At 37.6% G+C, this 18,803-nt stretch overlaps 1 protein-coding gene, 1 long non-coding RNA gene and 1 other non-coding gene across 4 annotated transcripts in view; 2 read left to right on the forward strand and 1 right to left on the reverse strand.

Moving 5' to 3' along the window:
* Window positions 1-10,990, forward strand: part of PLA2R1 (phospholipase A2 receptor 1) — a 137,833-nt gene extending 126,843 nt beyond the window's left edge. The window contains exons 26-30 of the mRNA XM_061396121.1: window positions 217-357; window positions 2,213-2,329; window positions 3,576-3,752; window positions 6,035-6,067; window positions 6,189-10,990. Coding sequence (XP_061252105.1) covers window positions 217-357; window positions 2,213-2,329; window positions 3,576-3,752; window positions 6,035-6,067; window positions 6,189-6,403 — 683 coding nt within the window. The 3' untranslated portion in view covers window positions 6,404-10,990. The remainder of the gene's footprint in view (window positions 1-216; window positions 358-2,212; window positions 2,330-3,575; window positions 3,753-6,034; window positions 6,068-6,188) is intronic.
* LOC133236236 (small nucleolar RNA SNORA21) lies at window positions 488-623 on the forward strand. Its single transcript, XR_009732801.1, has one exon. It is a non-coding gene; the product is annotated as a small nucleolar RNA SNORA21 (small nucleolar RNA).
* LOC133235219 (uncharacterized) overlaps window positions 8,370-18,803 on the reverse strand; it is a 35,107-nt gene continuing 24,673 nt past the window's right edge. For both annotated transcript variants that reach the window (XR_009732485.1, XR_009732484.1), the window contains one exon: window positions 8,370-10,410. This is a non-coding gene — a long non-coding RNA (uncharacterized LOC133235219). The remainder of the gene's footprint in view (window positions 10,411-18,803) is intronic.

Here is an 18,803-nt window from a genome sequence, read left to right on the forward strand (position 1 = left end):
TACCCTATTATGTATAGGTAAAGATTATTTCTGCCAGACATGCTATAAGCCATTTCAGTTTTGTGATCATTTACATTAAACCCACTCTTTCAGAGTATTATCATGAAAATCTCATTACATATATTTATCTTGGTCTTTCGTAGAGTGTAATACAATGTTTTTCTCAACAAATGAACCCAGTTACCACCCTGAAATCATAACTGATTTTGTTCGTAGAAACAAGACTGTCTGGACACCTAGAGTTGTGCTCAGAAACATCAATTCCCTGGATAAAATTCAAAAGTAATTGCTACAGTTTTTCTACAGTCCTAGAGAGTACAAGTTTTGAGGCTGCTCATGAATTTTGCAAAAAGAAAGGTAATTCTTTTGTGGTGGTAAAATGCTTTCAATGTGTTCCTTCTTGACATTTCAGTAAACAATGTCGTTTCTTCATTTGTCTGATAATTTAATGACTTCAGGAGCAAAACAAAAATAATTGAAAAAATGCCCTCTTTTAAAAGCACTCAGTGGGCCTTTTGCTAACGACCTGCTGAGCTGTCAAGAAAGGGCAGAGTGAAAACGCCGCTTTTGGGTGAAGTGGCAGCACGTTGTGTTGTTTTGCTTCAATCGGTAGTGTGACAAAGTGGAAAAAAATTGAAAAAGTAAACATTATTCAATTTACAGCTAATATGTTCAATGTCCAGAATACAATGAAAAACCCAAGGTGATGTCTCAGGATACTGCACATTCCCAAGAAAGTGTTCCCTTTGAATGTATCTGAATATGAATCTTAACTGTTCTCCCAAATTAACAATCTATGCTTTAAGTACCAGTTTGCATCTTTTTTTTTAATTTAAATTTATTTATTTTAATTGGAGACTAATTAATTTACAATATTGTATTGGTTTTGCCATACATCAACATGAATCCGCCACAGGTATACACGTGTTCCCCATCCTGAACCCCCCTCCCACCTCCTTCCCCATACCATCCCTCTGGGTCATCCCAGTGCACCAGCCCCAAGCATCCTGTATCCTGCATCGAACCTGGACTGGAGATTCATTTCTTATATGATATTATACATGTTTCAATGCCATTCTCCTAAATCATCCCACCCTCTCCCTCTCCCACAGAGTCCAAAAGACTGTTCTAAACATCAGTGTCTCTTTTGCTGTCTCGCATACAGGGTTATCGTTACCATCTTTCTAAATGCCATATATATGCGTTAGTATACTGTATTGGTGTTTTTCTTTCTGGCTAACTTCACTCTGTATAATAGGCTCCAGTTTCATCCACCTCATTAGAACTGATTCAAATGTATTCTTTTTAATGGCTGAGTAATACTCCATTGTGTATACGTACCACTGCTTTCTTATCCATTTGTCTGCTGATGGACATCTAGGTTGCTTCCATGTCCTGGCTATTATAAACAGAGCTGCGATGAACATTGGGGTACACATGTCTCTTTCAATTCTGATTTCCTTAGTGTGTATGCCCAACAGTGGGATTGCTGGGTCATAAGGCAGTTCTATTTCCAGTTTTTTAAGGAATTTCCACACTGTTCTCCATAGTGGCTGTACTAGTTTGCATTCCCACCAACAGTGTAAGAGGGTTCCCTTTTCTCCACACCCTCTCCAGCATTTATTGCTTGTAGACTTTTGGATCGCAGCCATTCTGGCTGGCATGAAATGGTACCTCATAGTGGTTTTGATTTGCATTTCTCTGATAATGAGCGATGTTGAGCATCTTTTCATGTGTTTGTTAGCCATCTGTATGTCTTCTTTGGAGAAATGTCTATTTAGTTTCAGTTTGCATCTTTTAATGTGTCATATTACCTTTACAATTTTAATCAAAAATTACTTATTTACAATAGAAATTTTCACTTTTCAAAACCTGAGCTTTTCTTTAATTGAAGTATAGTTGATTTACAATGTGTTAGTTTCTGGTATACAGCGCTTTTATCTCTTTTGCTTTAGGAGTCTGACCTAAGAAAATATTGCTATGATTTATGTCAGAAAATATTTTGCCTATGCTCTCCTCTAGTTTAGTGGTGTTACATCTTACCTTCAAGTCTTTAAAACATTTTGAGTTTACTTTTGTGTATGGTGTGTGAGGGAGTGCTCTAACTTATTGATTTATATGTGTCAAAGCCTGAGCTTTATGAATTATTATTTTAATTATATTTACATACATACACAAATACTTATCCATTTGCTATTTGTCTCTTTTATAGGCTCTAATCTTTTAACAATCAAAGATGAAGCTGAAAACTCTTTTCTTCTAGAAGAGCTTTTAGCTTTCCGTTCTTCAGTCCAGATGATTTGGCTGAATGCTCAGTTTGATGGTGACAGTAAGTAACTTGGGTAGAAAAGAGGAGAGGCATAAATAAATACAGAGTGGTCAAGGTTGATGCAAATGACATCCGCAAACCAGAAGGCTCTCCTTGGGTACATTTGCTGTGAAAAAAATATCACAAATCCTAAAGCCATTTCTTCCAAAGACAACGTTGCTAACCCTTTTTTATACCCTCTTGTTCTCTGAAATAATCCCAGAAAACCAAAAATGAAAACAAACAAGTTTATTTTATACTTAATCTCACATTATGAAGATGTTTGACTGGAACTTTGTATTGGCAGACTTAGTCATAAGACATCAAAGTCATATTTACTTTAAAATATCCTGGGTTCCAAAATGTCATATAAGAGCACAATAGAGTTATGGAAACGTCCCAGTGATAAATAGTGCTAATAGAATTGTTATTTGGTTCTCAAAAAAGCCAGAGTTTGTAATCAGATGAGAGTATGATTTTTTTTCTTTATTGAAAGTACTTGTATCAGAAGAAAGGGGACGTATGTATACCTGTGGCTGATTCACGTTGATATATGACAGAAACAAACACAACGCTGTAAAGCAATTATCCTCCAATTAAAAATAAATAAATTAAACAAAGAAAGTACTTGTAAAGAAAATTATTTTAAACTGGAATGGAGAACTTGTCACAGGGGTATACCAAGGTGGAGGATGGGTCCACACTGGCAAGGAAAAGTATTAGATATTGCTTAAAACTTCTAGACCAGGGTGATAATAAACAAGCTGACAAACGTATGCTTAGTTATACTGCTTGTTTTAAATCCTTTTCATACAAGGTGCCTCCTTATCACTTACACACAGATGGATTCTACCAGCATCTTCACCTTTTGGTACACCACTGGCTTGCTTTTTTAAAGAAGCTCACTGTAACATTCTTTTAAAAAGTGAGCTCTTTTGTAATGATATAGATGTTAGGATTTCAAATGATTTAAGTTGGTTATAATGATAAAGAACTTTTAAAATTCAAACTTTATATTAAGAAACATGATATCTCAAATGAACTACATTAGAAACTCGTATCTAGCATAAAGAGAGTTGTTCACAAGACAGCTTTGCTAACACCTACCTCTGGATGATGAGTTCATGACTGCACCTACTGAACTGAATGCACCAGATAAGGAGAGTCACATTAAATTTAGGGGCTGCTTTCTATGGTTTATTCAACACTTAGTATGTTTGATAACCATGCACGCAATTCATAATAAGTTAGCATTTTTTTCCCACAGATGAAACCATAAAGTGGTTTGATGGAACTCCCACAGATCAATCAAACTGGGGTATTCGGAAGCCAGAGGTGTACCACTTCAAACCCCATCTGTGTGTTGCCCTGAGGATTCCTGAAGGAGTGTGGCAATTATCCTCATGTCAAGACAAAAAGGGATTTATATGTAAAATGGAAGCAGGTGGGTAAAGTTCAAAGGTAAATACTCATTTGATTCCACCCTGACTAAAGCTGACCCACCTCTTTACACTTAAAACTTTTAAAATTCAGGTATTTAGAGAGTATTCAAATAGATTCTGACATTATTGTCTTGTTTTACATCAAATAATTTACAGAACATACCAGCTTTCTCTCATACACAGAAAAAAATCATTATAAATCAAGTCAAAGACTATGACTTTCTTGTGTCATCTGGCTGTTATATTAATGGGCAAAATAACAGTTTTACCTCAAGCAAATAGAGCTGGAAATGCAAACAAGCAACTCTCATTTTGGCAACTGCAACTCAGAATTTTAAAGTATCATTTTTGGTCACAGGATAAGTAGATGTGTTTTTCTACTGCATGGCATAGTATATTATAAATCATATTTTAACTTCATCTGGACCTATATACTCAGTTTGTGGTGATGAAAATTTAGAAATATAAGCCAGAAAATTCTAGTCAATTGCAAATGATAGAGATTTCTAAGACAGTAAGGATCATTAACAGTGGAAGATGTTTATAATAATCACAACATTTTCTAAATGCCAGTATTATAAAAAAGGGGGGATTGATGTGGCCTGGGCTCCTGAAGAAGACTTTAGAGAAGGGATGAGGCTTTGTAATAGTAAAAGATAAGGAGAATAGAGGAGGGAAAGAATACTGGACAAACGTTTCAGTAAGACTAAAGACAGAAATAAAGAATGAACTTAAGGCTAGCCCACATTAGGTGGTGATGGGGGTAAAAGCATATTTCTGTAGGCTCCATCCACAGGGAGTGCTGGGTTAAAGAGCTGAACTTCATGGTGAAGGACACAGGGAACCCCTAAGTGCTCTGTAGATACCTACAGTGGATGTAAGGGAGACAGTTGTAATTTGAGCACAAATGAACAAAATGAACAAAAATGGAGGGAGGAAATGGGAAAAGAGAATCATCAGTCTTTAGTGACTGATTAGATACTGGCAATGAAAAAGCAAAAACTGGTAGGTGTAGGAACCAAAGTTTGAGGTTCCAAAAGTGTGGGTATCAGCTCTGTGTGGAAAACATGGCTAACCTAATAAATAGCATGCCTAAGCAACCACTAGCATTCAGCTATCAAGAACAAATTAGAAACACCTCATATCTGTTCAAATCTTTAAGGTTTCCTGTACTACACAGGGCACCTCTTTTACCCTTCACGACAAGTTTTCAAGGCAGTGAAACAGATACAACACTCCCATGTTACAGATGAGAAAAGTACTTGTCCAAACTGAGGCCACAGGGAGGACTACATTCCAAATTTTCTGATTCCATGTGTCCCTTCTATACCTGCCCACTGCCTCCATCCAGAGAATGAATACCCATTCATCAGTCTTTCTTTGAAAAGTATCCTTACACATACACAATACTACGTTTTCAATAATATTATGTAAAATCATACAGTATTGTTTTTAAATTGCAAAATCAAGGTTTTATATATATATACATATATATATGTGTATATATATATATATATATATAACTGTATTTTTGTTACTGGTAACAATGTTGACATTTCTTCATGGGTCTTAAGTAGTACACCAAGTAGTCCTCCACTGACAAGTCCTTTACTTCTCTTTCTCTGGGTCATTCCCTGTATATTTCTCTGGATCTTTGCCTAGATAAAAAATAGCAGAGTTCAAATTCTGATATAGAGTCTTCCTTGAAAAGATACATTCTTTCAGTAGAAGATCCTCAAACAGGAACCCTCAAACTTTTTGAATGGAAGAGCTATTACTCATTTCCCAAGATTCTTGAGACATGAGAAGGTACTCATTTTTTAAATCTGCAAAAAGCCAGGGAGGTTATCATTACTGGACCAACTCCACATCAGATCCCAACAAAACTGAGTTCCTTGTAGGCAGGGACTATATTTTACTCATATTTCTATTGCAGCACAGTGTTGAGACTGGATGAGGATTCTTCAGCTTAAAAAAAGGCAGTGTATGTCTTTGTGAGCACTAGTATTGATGACTAAATAAATCAGGGGTCAGCAAATTTTTCTTGTAAAGGATTAAATAGTAAATATTTCAGGATATAGGAGCCATATGGTCTCTGTCACACTTCAACTGTAGCAAAAAAGCAGCCAAAGACGACAGAAACATGGCTGAGTTCTAATAAAACATTATTTATAAAAACATGTGCTCAGATTTGATCCGTGGGCCATCATTTTCTGAAGTAATGACATAACTTTGCTGAATTAAAAGGAAAATTTCATCTCAATATCTTTGTATTTGATTTTAGATATTCACACAGTAAAGAAGCATCCAGGAAAAGGTAGGTTTGGAACAGTAGAGAACATTTTGATTTTTCATAGAAATAAAATAGAAAGTAACTATGTGACAGTAACTATCTGACTTCATTGTCACTGAAGTTTTCTTTTTTCATCTCCTTGCAGGACCAAGTCACAGCGTTATACCTCTTACAGTAGCACTGACACTGCTAGTAATTCTGGCAATTTCCACACTTTCCTTCTGCATGTACAAGCACAGTCACATTATCTTCGGGAGACTTGCTCAGTTTAGAAATCCTTACTATCCTTCAGCCAACTTTAGTACAGTACATTTAGAAGAAAATATTCTCATTTCTGATCTTGAGAAGAATGACCAGTAATAACGAAGTGAGAGAACATCACGGTGGTGAGAATGAGCAAAGAAGAGTATTTTCCTTTACAGACCAGATGCCACTATAATGTCAATTGTGTCACCATCTTCGTTATTCTTAAAATGATTACTGGTTTTGAATCGTAACCAAATCAGATAGGTGTTCATTTATTTATTTCCTCAAACTGTGATCTATTCTTAAAAGGGGGAAAATTTACAGTGCTTATTATTCAGAAAACAAGAACTATTAAAAGCAACTCCCAAATGAGACCCCTCAAACCAACATGAATAATGGTTTTTGCATTAATATGCTTTTACCAAAAATTCTGGGGAATTTTTAAACTAATTTGATATCTATTCAGATGTTTACTAATACTCATTCCATGAAAAGAGAGCGGGGTGGGAAGCAAAACAAATTTTAAAGTCCTACACTCATAGAAGAAAGGAAAGAGAAAAGGCTTCAGAGAGGATTCTTGTTTGGTTTTTATTCAATCAGTTTAACAGCAGGGTTTGCAAAACACTAATATCTCAGCTTAATACTCACGGGTTCTGGACTCTATACTAATATTTAGGGTGGCATTCATTTTTATTAGTTCTGTCTTCTCAAACTAAAGGAAAATAACCTTTCTTTAAATAGTAAAGATCTTTTAGCAGTACTCTTTCAAAAGCAACCATGCAATGTGACCTAAAATCATCAATTACTAAATGATAACAAAGTTAGTTTTTAAAAAAAAACCTTATAGATAAGCTCAAAGGAATATATTGAGATCTTAATACTGTTAAAATTTATAAGCTTTATTTAAGACTAAAGATATAAATTTAGACCACTCATAACAACCAAAAGATGTAAAATGTAACTTGAATTTAAAGGGAAAAAGTTAAAGATCTGAATTACAGTTTCATCAGAATGAGACTAGAGGATGTGATGAGAAATACTAAAAAATTACTCTCCAGAGTAATCTAGATACCTTTGCTATATAGAGTTTATTTAGTAAATTATTGTTTGGGGGAACCATCTCCATTTGCATTGGACTAGTTAGTCTGGTCAGTAAAAAATAAAAGCATGATACTAATACATAAATTAAAAATCACAGACTTGGTCTTCATTCATTTTTTATAAACAAAAAAGACTTCATAGTCAATATTCAAAACTTTACTCATTACATAAATGTTTATCAAGTTCCTGTTAAGAACCAAGAGCCATTTTAGAAACTGGAGGTACTGGGGTAAGCACTTAGTTTCTAATGAAGGAAAACCAACAGTAAAGCAGTCAAGAAACATATAAGAATAAAATAGCAGGTGGGTATGAAGACTAAGTAAGGGCCTACGATAGAGAGAGACTGGGAGAGTCTCCCTAGAGGGTGCATTTTCATTATTACAACCAGCTTCCTCAAAACTGGTGGCAGTCACAGGATGAAGCTTAGAGAAAGTAGGAATAAGCCTCTACGTGGAAAACTATCATCATTAGAAACACAATTTGAAGAATGTGTCCTAAGAATGAAGTCTTTGTGGCCTGAAACAGTTAATACAGAGTCCAAAAGCAGCTGTTTGCTACTGCTGTGTCATTACATGCTGAGACAATCTACTTCCATAATTCTGTTTGTTCAGGGACTATTTTTTATTTTAAGATAGTACATTATGTGGCAGTTGTATGTTTATGACTCAAAAGAAGAACTGGCCTGGACTAACCAGATGTTTAGCCCAATTTAATAATCTGTCAAGTGAAATTAAAGTTCTGTTCTTGTCGGTTGTCTTGCTAAAAACTGCTAATCAACTATCTTTCCAGTCAAGGTATATTGAAGTGAATAGTCAGTCACACATAAAAATTTGACAAAGTATGTCATTAGTAAAGTGATTTTGCAGGAAAAAACTGTACTGTGTGTCAGTGCTCTGTACTTTGATATTTAGTATTAAACCACATCCCCATGGACAGGTCACACGCTACTTACCATTAATGAAAGTACAGAAATAAGGAGTACTGAGATATTCTGCTTTATTCATATACGTGCACTTAAAAAAAAAAACTTTCTTCCACAACTATTTTTAATCTGAGCTAGACTTCACAGATATACAAGAAAAGAAACAAAGTAGCAGGGTCACAAACTCAGTTCAGTTCAGTTGCTCAGTCGTGTCCGACACTTTGTGACCCCACGGACTGCAGCCCACCAGGCTTCCCTGTCCATCACCAACTCCCGGACCTTTCTCAAACTCACATCCATTGAGTCGTTGCTGCCATCCAACTGTCTCATCCTCTGTCATCCCCTTCTCCTCCTGTCTTCAATCTTTCCCAGCATCAGGGTCTATTCCAATGAGTCAGTTCTTCGCATCAGGTGGCCAAAGTATTGGAGCTTCAGCTTCAGCATCAGTCCTTCCAATGAATATTCAGGACCGATCTCCTTTAGGATGGACTGGTTGGATCTCCTTGCAGTCCAAGGGATTCTTAAGAGTCTTCTCCAACACCACAGTTCAAAAGCATCAATTCTTTGGTGCTCAGCTTTCTTTATGGTCCAACTCTCGCATTCATACACGACTACTGGAAAAACCATAGCTTTGACGAGATGGACCTTTGTTAACTAAGTAATGTCTCTGCTTTTTAATATGCTGTCTAGGTTGGTCTTAGCTTTTCTTCCAAGGAGCAAGCATCTTTTAATTTCATGACTGCAGTCACCATCTGCAGTGATTTTGGAGCCCAGATAAATAAAGTCCGTCACTGTTTCCATTGTTTCCCCATCTATTTGCCGTGAAGTGATGGGACTGGATAATTAATATGCTCCCTCCAAAAAGGGTCAATTATTTTCTATAGCTCTGAGCGATGGGAAATTTTAAAGATATTTCCAACTGAACATATCTTGGGCTCTTCCAATTTCAACTGTCTCAGTTTACATGCTTCTTCTATTGAAAGTTCCACTTCCTATCAAGGGTGCATTACATGGTCTCATTAGATAAACATTCAGTCTTCTGAAGTTGACATTCCCTCCTCAAAATGGTGATTGGATGTATGAAACTTGTTGTATCCTTGTGGTGGGGGCTTCCCTGATAGCTCAGCTGGTAAACAATCTGCCTGCAATGCAGGAGACCCCAGTTCGATTCCTAGGTCAGGAAGATCCACTGGAGAAGGGATAGGCTACCCACTCCAGTATTCTTGGACTTCCCTTATAGCTCAGTTGTTAAATAATCTTCCTGCAGTGTGGGAGATCTGGGTTCAATCCCTGGGAAAAGCTACCCACTCCAGCATTCTAGCCTGGAGAATTCCATGGACTGTATAGTCCAAGGGGTCACAAACAGTCAGACACAACTGAGTGACATTCCTTTCATTTGTGTCTTGTGGTTCAGGGAGAGTAGGTGATAACTGACTGGGAATCCTGCTGGCATCTCTATGGAGTCTGTATTTGGTGTAACATGTAGTCTAGTCTCTTGGTTTGGCCCCATCCTGGTTTTCCCTGGCACTGCCGCTCCCTAGAGAATTGTCCATGATTCCCATTCAATTCTCTACCTGGATATTACAATTCTAGACAGTAAAGCCACGTCACATCTGCAGTAGCATCATCAGCTACTCTCTTAGTCAGGAGGCTTAATACTGTAGCAAACAATCCCCAAATCTCATTGACTTCACACAACAAAGGTTTATTTCTCATCTGCACCAACTTTGCTCTATTCAGCTATTCGTGGGTCCAGGCTCCTCCTAAACATCCACAGTAGGGCCTCTATCTCCAAAAGCCTTGGTTGCCTCAGTGGTCCCTTACCTCTGCCTGATGGAAGTTAAAGATCTCCTTGTTAATTATGTAGTTTCCATGGGCTATTGAAATACATTTCCACGTAAACAGCCTTTAACTTGAGAACATGTACCCTATGGGTACATAAAGACTTCCAAGGGATACAGGGCAGGGATATTGCTGGGGAGCTCAGTTTCCAGATGCTTTAACCTTTAAACATATTCTTTCTTAGAAGTTACTTGCCTGAGATCAAGGTGTCATGCTAGTTCTTCTTTCCCATCTCTTTTAGCAGAAATGTCTGTCTCTACCTCAAAAAAAAAAAAAAAAGACATGGCTTTTACTCAAAATATGATGATGATGCCTTATCTTGGTAAAGTCCTCCATGGACCAAAGACAGAAAAAAATTTCAAAATAATGATGTCAGTGAAATTTCTTTTAATAAAGAATTCTTAAATCCACATTTATTCTCATGTCTTTCCCTCTTTTTATACATTTTTCTGTTAAGGATGAAGTGATAAATTAGAAATGGGTTATTCTGCCCATGTTGGGATAGTCTAAATTAATATGCATTTCATATACATACATATAAACAGCAGGAGTGATAACTACCTTCCTTTGAGACAGCCCCTGTCTATTATGAAAGACTGTATCTGGAGAGAATATCTCAGAAAAGCAAAGTAAAGACAGTGCAACTGTTGATAAGACCCTGAAGTGTTACTTTATAAGCTCATGGCAAGGCTCTGTGTTTTATTTATCTTAGATTTCTAACTGAGCTTTGGGGAAGAGTATTATCATGCTTATTTGAACTGAAAAATGAAATCATAGTTTTTTTGAACATTGTCTTATTTGGCTCATTTGACAATAAAGATTGGCTTTACCAATTATGTTTTGTGGTGAAATTTTTCATTAAATTGGATGAACTGTATATGCAAATCAAGTGTTAGGATTAAAGCATGTATAAAATAAAGACATTTAATAGAAAAGTAGTATTGACCAAAGTATGATACAATTAACAATATTTTATTTTTCCCAACCTTCGTATGCCAGGCAAAACAAGGTGCCCATAAGTGAAAGAGTAATAGGCATAATTGATAGTCATTTAGAAAGGAGTAGAGAACTCTGAAGTTTCTGTGTCTAGAAGCACAACATGGCACTTCGTCTCATATACCATTGGCCAGAATTAGCCACAGGGTCCAATCTAACTGCAGGGAAGCCTGGGAGGTCTCCCAGTATGCTCAGGAAGGAGAGGATAATGGACAATAGTGAGCACCAACAACCTCTGCCAGCTTTCTCAGCACATATAGCTACAAAAGAAAGGGGCTGGGGAGAATAGAATTCATGCTGAATCTTGATTCATGCTAGCAATTTTAAATTAATATTAATTAATTTCATCTATGGTACATCCATTTCATTAAGAGATGAAATATAACATTTTATTTTTATATATACTATTTATCAACCATTGTAATATATTCATATCTGTCAGATAATAATTATAATAATAGTAATTTTAATGGCAACTCAATACAGAAGAAAATGTGTAACACAGCCTATGTTCACAGGGAAATTTTTAAAAATAATTTTAACTTATCTTTTTACTGTAGGCAAATATGACAAGGAAATGAATAAAATAGTTTCAAGAATAAAAATATATTACATTAGGATAAAATTCATAGGGGGATTGGAATGGAAATACAAGACTAAACAGAAAAAGAAACAAGAATCTTTGACTGCTAAAGTTTGTTTGTATTTCTATTTTTAAATAGATTATGATAGAATTCAAACTGTTATGGTATTATCAATCAAAAGAATTAGGGCTTCTTGGTGAAGTGATTGGTTTCAGGTCTGGGGCAGGAAAAATACAAGATGAAACTGGAATATCTTATGATGACAGAAAGTAAGGAAATGCTCACAAAAAGATGAGATCATGTCCAAAGGACACAGGACCAAACTGAAGGAGCTCCCAATGGTCAAAATTGGAACACTGAGTGACAAAATAATAACAGTATTGGGTTTTTAAGCATAGAATATCTATGAGTCCAGATTAATGTAAATAAATAAGTAAGCAAATCAAGGAGAAGCAGCAGTTCTTTTCTACTGAAGAATTTCAATTAAAAACGTAGAAGGAATGAGAGAGACAAAAATCACCATTAAGAAAACACAACAGTAATCATTGTTACAGCAAGATCCACTAGCGGGTTCTAAAATTCGTGGGTGAACATTTAGGAAGAAACAGAAATTTTTATAGCCTTAATATATTGCCTCCAAAATAGTCACAAATTATAACTGGAATTCCATTTCTATTATAACTGGAAAGTACTAACTTTATAAGAGAAACCTCAGGGTTAAGATAAGCAGTAATAAGCCACAGCAGCATCAGGTATCCTCCAGCATCATGCCCTAAGAAGGGCACATGACTTTTTGGTATCTACCCAAATAATGCGTAATCCCCATTTAACAATAAAAAAAATCAGACAAATTCAAATTGACAAGCATTACACAAAATAATTGATGACTTCAAAAGTGTCCAGGTCATGAAAGATAAGGAAAGATTGAGGAAATGTCACAGATTGGAGGAGAATAAGGAGCCATGACAACTAAAGGCAAGGTAAAATCCTGAATTGGATCCTGAAACAGAAAATGGATATTGTGGGAAAACGTGACATTATAATAAAATTTGTAGTTAGCAGTATTATATCAGTAGTAATTTCTTAGTTTTAGATTGTACTATGGTTATATGATATGCACCATTAGAAGTTGAGTGAATGGTGTATAGAAATTCTCTGTACTATGCTGATACTGTACTGTGCTGGAAATTTTCTATAAAGCTAAACTTATTTCAAAATAAAAGGCTAAAAATAGGCTATGATATTATATTCCACTGGATGTGTTGAAAGGATGACACGATGTTTTTACTTTTAAATGTCATTATAATATGATGAAAATTGCATCTTAATTATAAAAAATTTTAAATGTCAAATTAGAAATGTAGGGAGGGATTTTTTTCCAAAATTCTTTTAGGAGTATGCAAGCAAAAATATTTGAGGACCATTGTTATATGACATTCTCTTCTCCTGCCCCAAATAACAACCAAGCAAAACCCAATTTTTCTTCAATCTAATAGCTCGTCCATGGAAGAATTTAGACCAACATATATCTTGTTGTTGGAGAAGGAAATTGCAACCCACTCCAGTATTCTTGCCTGGAGAATCCCATGGACAGAGGAGCCTGGCAGGCTACAGTCCATGGGGTCGCAAGAGTCAGACACGACTTTATCGACTTTACTACTACTAGTAATCCCCTGTGCTTCCCTGGTGGCTCAGAGGTTAAAGGGTCTGCCCGCAAAAATGCGGGAGACCTGGGTTCGATCCCTAGGTTGGGAAGATCCCCTGGAAAAGGAAATGGCAACCCACTCCAGTATTCTCGCCTGGAGAATCCCATGGATGGAGGAGCCTGGTGGGCTACAGTCCACGGGGTCGCAGAGAGTCGGACACGACTGAAGCGACTTAGCAGCAGTAGCATATCTTGTTGTCAGCTTTCTGCCTTCTGTGCTCCTGCCTGGAAAATCCCATGGATGGAGGAGCCTGGTAGGCTGCAGTCCATGGTGTCGCTGAGGGTCGGACACGACTGAGCGACTTCACTTTCACTTTTCACTTTCATGCCTTGGAGAAGGAAATGGCAACCCATTCCAGGGTTCTTGCCTGGAGAATCCCAGGGACGGGGGAGCCTGGTGGGCTGCCGTCTACGGGGTCACACAGAGTTGGACACGACTGAAGTGACTTAGCAGCAGCAGTGTCTTATCAGCATTTCCAATTCTCTCACTCCTGTTTATCCATTACAACCTCATGGCTTACTCTTCATGGTAGACAAAGTACAGAAGGGGAAAAACAAAACTTCTTAGTTTCCTCTTTGTTCTTAGGGAAGAAACATTGGGAAACATTTCAAATGTTACATTCCATCAAAATTCTTATCACCAACATTTTTTTTTGTACCTCTTTTTTTTTTTAACTTTACAATATTGTATTGGTTTTGCCATATATCAACATGAACCCACCACAGGTATACACGTGTTCCCCATCCCTCCCCCCTCTTCCCTCCCCGTACCATCCCTCTGAGTCGTCCCAGTGCACCAGCCCCAAGCATCCAGTATCGTGCATCGAACCTGGACTGGTGACTCATTTCATATATGATATTATACATGTTTCAATGCCATTCTCCCAAATCATCCCACCCTCTCCCTCTCCCACACAGTCCACAAGACTGTTCTATATATCAGTGTCTCTTTTGCTGTCTCATATACAGGGTTATTGTTACCATCTTTCTAAATTCCATATATATGCGTTAGTAAACTGTATTGGTGTTTTTCTTTCTGGCTTACTTCACTCTGCATAATAGGCTTCAGTTTCATCCACCTCATTAGAACTGATTCAAATGTATTCTTTTTAATAGCTGAGTAATGCTCCATTGTGTATATGTACAACTGCTTTCTTATCCATTCATCTGCTGATGGACATCTAGGTTGCTTCCATGTCCTGGCTATTATAAACGGTTCTGTGATGAACATTGGGATACATGTGTCTCTTTCAATTCTGGTTTCCTCTGTGTGTATGCCCAGCAGTGGGACTTCTGGGTCATAAGGCAGTTCTATTTCCAGTTTTTTAAGGAATCTCCACACTGTTCTCCATAGTGGCTGTACTAGTCTGCATTCCCACCAACAGTGTAAGAGGGTTCCCTTTTCTCCACACCCTCTCCAGCATTTACTGCTTGTAGACTTTTGGATCACAGCCATTCTGACTGGCGTGAAATGGTACCTCATAGTGGTTTTGATTTGCATTTCTCTGATAATGAGTGATGTTGAGCATCTTTTCATGTGTTTGTTAGCCATGATATGTCTTCTTTGGAGAAATGTCTATTTAGTTCTTCGGCCCATTTTTTGATTGGGTCATTTATTTTTCTGGAATTGAGCTGTAGGAGTTGCTTGTATATTTTTGAGATTAGTTGTTTGTCATTTGGTATTTGAGATTAGTTTGAGATTAGTTGAGATTAGTTGCTTCATTTGCTATTATTTTCTCCCATTCTGAAGGCTGTCTTTTCACCTTGCTTATAGTTTCCTTTGTTGTGCATAAGCTTTTAAGTTTAACTAGGTACCATTTGTTTATTTTTGCTTTTATTTCCAATATTCTGGGAGGTGGGTCATAGAGGATCCTGCTGTGATGTATGTCGGAGAGTGTTTTGCCTATGTTCTCCTCTAGGAGTTTTATAGTTTCTATCTTACATTTAGATCTTTAATCCAGTTTGAATTTATTTTTGTGTATGGTGTTAGAAAGTGTTCTAGTTTCATTCTTTTACAAGTGGTTGACCAGTTTTCCCAGCACCACTTGTTAAAGAGATTGTCTTTAATCCATTGTATATTCTTGCCTCCTTTGTCAAAGATAAGGTGTCCATAGGTGCGTGGATTTATCTTTGGGCTTTCTATTTTGTTCCATTGATCTATATTTCTGTCTTTGTGCCAGTACCATACTGTTTTGATGACTGTGGCTTTGTAGTAGAGCCTGGAGTCAGGCAGGTTGATTTCTCCAGTTCCATTCTTCTTTCTAATCACCAACATTTATATGAAACTTTGCAATGATTATTACTATACATGGTTGGAATCTTTATTCCCTTTTCTTCCACCCCTCAAAAGCAACTGGCAGGGTGAAATCCAGCCTTCTACCTGTTTCTGTAAATAAAGTTACGAGAACACAGCAATCCTCATTCATTCACTCACTGTGTATGATTGCTTCCAGGCTAGGGCAGCAGAGTTGAGTGGCTGCAACATACACTGAAGGGCTTGAAATCCTTTGGTATTTACCTCTCACCCTTTATAGGAGAGGTCTGCTGACCCCTGATTTAGAAAATAAATATCTAGAAGCGAAGTCTAACATCCTTTGGTAAGTCTTACAAGCATTATAATACACATGGGAGGCACTTCAGTGTATTGATAAGCACTTCTATTTGGATCCATGTGAAAGTCACTCAGTCATGTCCGACTCTTTGCAAACCCATGGACTATACAGTCCATGGAATTCTCCAGGCCAGAATACTGGAGTGGGTAGCCTTTGCCTTCTCCAGGGGATCGTCCCAACCCAGGGATTGAACCCAGGTCTCCTGCATTGCAGGTGGATTCTTTACCAGCTGAGCCACAAGGAAAGCCCAAGAATACTGGAGTGGGTAGCCTATCCCTTCTCCAGAGGATCTTCCTGACCCAGGAATTGAACCAGGGTCTCCTGCATTGCAGGCAGATTGTTTACCAGTTGAGGAGGAGGAGGAGGAGGAAGAGGAAGAGGAGGAGGAAGAAGAAGAAGAGGAAGAGGAAGAAGAAGAGGAAGAAGAAGAAGAGGAAGAAGAAGAAGAAGAAGAAATGTCTCTCTATCAGAGAAGCCTGAAACATTTATTGAGACTACTGTGCCCCAGCAGGCAAAGAGCCAATTCACTGGAAAAGACCCTGATGCTGGGAAAGATTGAGGGCAGGAGGAGAAGTGGGCAGCAGAGGATGAGATGGTTGGATAGTATCACTGAGTCAATGGACATAAGTTTGAGCAAACTGCAGGAGATAGTGAAGGACAGGGAAGCCTGGTGTGCTGTAGTTCATGGGGTCGCAAGGAGTCAGACACGACTTAGCAACCGAACAACAGCAATGCGCCCCCAGAGAGGGTTCTAGGTCCTAGAACTGGTAATACAAATAAAACCCATGAGGAAGCGCACGAGGTCTTGGGGAAGAAGGATATGTACGTAATAAATGTAATATAATGTGACACAAACGTTAACAGAAAGAAAAGAATCAGAAAAAAAGGGTACTGATGAATTCTGTCAGGTAAAGAAAGAAACTTAACAGAAAGAGTAATGCCTGTTAAACAGGAAATTTTAAATAAAAGAGATTTCTTTGATATCTTCTTGAGTTAGAAAGAAAGCTTTTTAGTTTTTGACGAATAATAAAGAAAAGACGTACCTAATTTACACATACTTAACTTCTGAATCCTCAAGAAAAAAGATAATCACAAGAATGGCATACATTATTACCTTTAAAGTGAAAGTGAAAGTGAAGTCACTCAGTCACGTACAACTCTTTGCGACCCGGTGGGCTGTAGCCTACCAGGCTCCTCTGTCCATGGCATTTTCCAGGCAATAGTACTGGAGTGGATTGCCATTTCCTTCTTCAGGTGATCTTCCCACCCAGGAATTGAACCCGGGTCTCCCGCATTGTAGACAGACGCTTTACTGTCTGAGCCACCAGGGAAGGGATTATTACCTTTATACTATGGCTAAATCCATTTAAAGCCAACTTGGTTATAGTTATTCCTAGTTATTACTGGGGTGGAATGGAAAGGGTGAGTAAATCTGCATTGCTGATCATACCATGGCATTAATATTTGCTTCCATAAACCATTTCAGTTTAAAAATCTATATTATATCATGTGCTATATGAGCTACATAATTAACACATATTATGAAGAAGGCTGAGCGTCGAAGGACTGATGCTTTTGAACTGTGGTGTTGGAGAAGACTCTTGAGAGTCCCTTGGACTGCAAGGAGATCCAACCAGTCCATTCTGAAGGAGATCAGCCCTGGGATTTCTTTGGAAGGAATGATGCTAAAGCTGAAACTCCAGTACTTTGGCCACCTCATGCGAAGAGTTGACTCATTGGAAAAGACTCTGATGCTGGGAGGGATTGGGGGTAGGAGGAAAAGGGGACGACAGAGGATGAGATGGCTGGATGGCATCACTGACTCGATGGACGTGAGTCTGGGTGAACTCCGGGAGTTGGTGATGGACAGGGAGGCCTGGCGTGCTGCGATTCATGGGGTCGAAAAAAGTCGGACACGACTGAGCGACTGATCTGATCTGATCTGATCTGATGACTCTCAATTCTTATGTATAAAAATAATGGCTTTTACTAGAAAAAACTAAAGCATTTATAAATGAACATTAGAAATAAACATTTTAAAGTTGTATCTATTTTAGGAACATTGACTTAGCTGTTCATGGTTCTCTAAAGCCTAATGAAACTGTTGGTGTCTTGGATTATTTACAAAAATTTACAGCACTTTGAATTTTATTTCCAATGTTTACAATTCAATAGAAAATGGCTGAAAATTCAGATTTGTTCACTTATAGGTTGTAAAATTTGAAGTGTGTGTGTGTGTTAGTTGCTCAGTCGTGTTCAACTCCTTGTGAGCCTGTGGACTGTAGCCCTCCAGGCTCCTTTGTCCATGGGATTCTCCAGGCAACAATACTGGAGTGAGTTGCCATTTCCTACTCCAGTGGATCTTCCCAACCCAGGGATTGAACTTGGATCTCCTGCATTCCAGGCAGATTCTTTACCTTCTGAGCCACCAGGGAAGCCCGTAGTGTAATGTAGCTTTAAAAATTCAGCTAATAATATTCAGGCTTACATAAAAGGTTAATATTCCAGGTATACTTATAAATATCTTGAACCATATGTTTTATTTCTTAAGTCAATTCCATTAGTATTGCTGCATTTAAATTTTTTTAGAAAAAAATAACAAATGAGTCTAAATCTGAAATGCTAGATAAAAAAGTGAAAATCTTCATGTGCTTATAATGAATGCCTAATGAAGAATTCTAATTGCAGAAGAAAATCTATAACTAAAGCCACAAAATGAGTACTATGTATACCAGTGACCTTCTCTCCTCAG

The sequence above is a fragment of the Bos javanicus genome, chromosome 2 (assembly GCF_032452875.1).
Source record: "Bos javanicus breed banteng chromosome 2, ARS-OSU_banteng_1.0, whole genome shotgun sequence".
Lineage (NCBI taxonomy): Eukaryota > Metazoa > Chordata > Mammalia > Artiodactyla > Bovidae > Bos > Bos javanicus.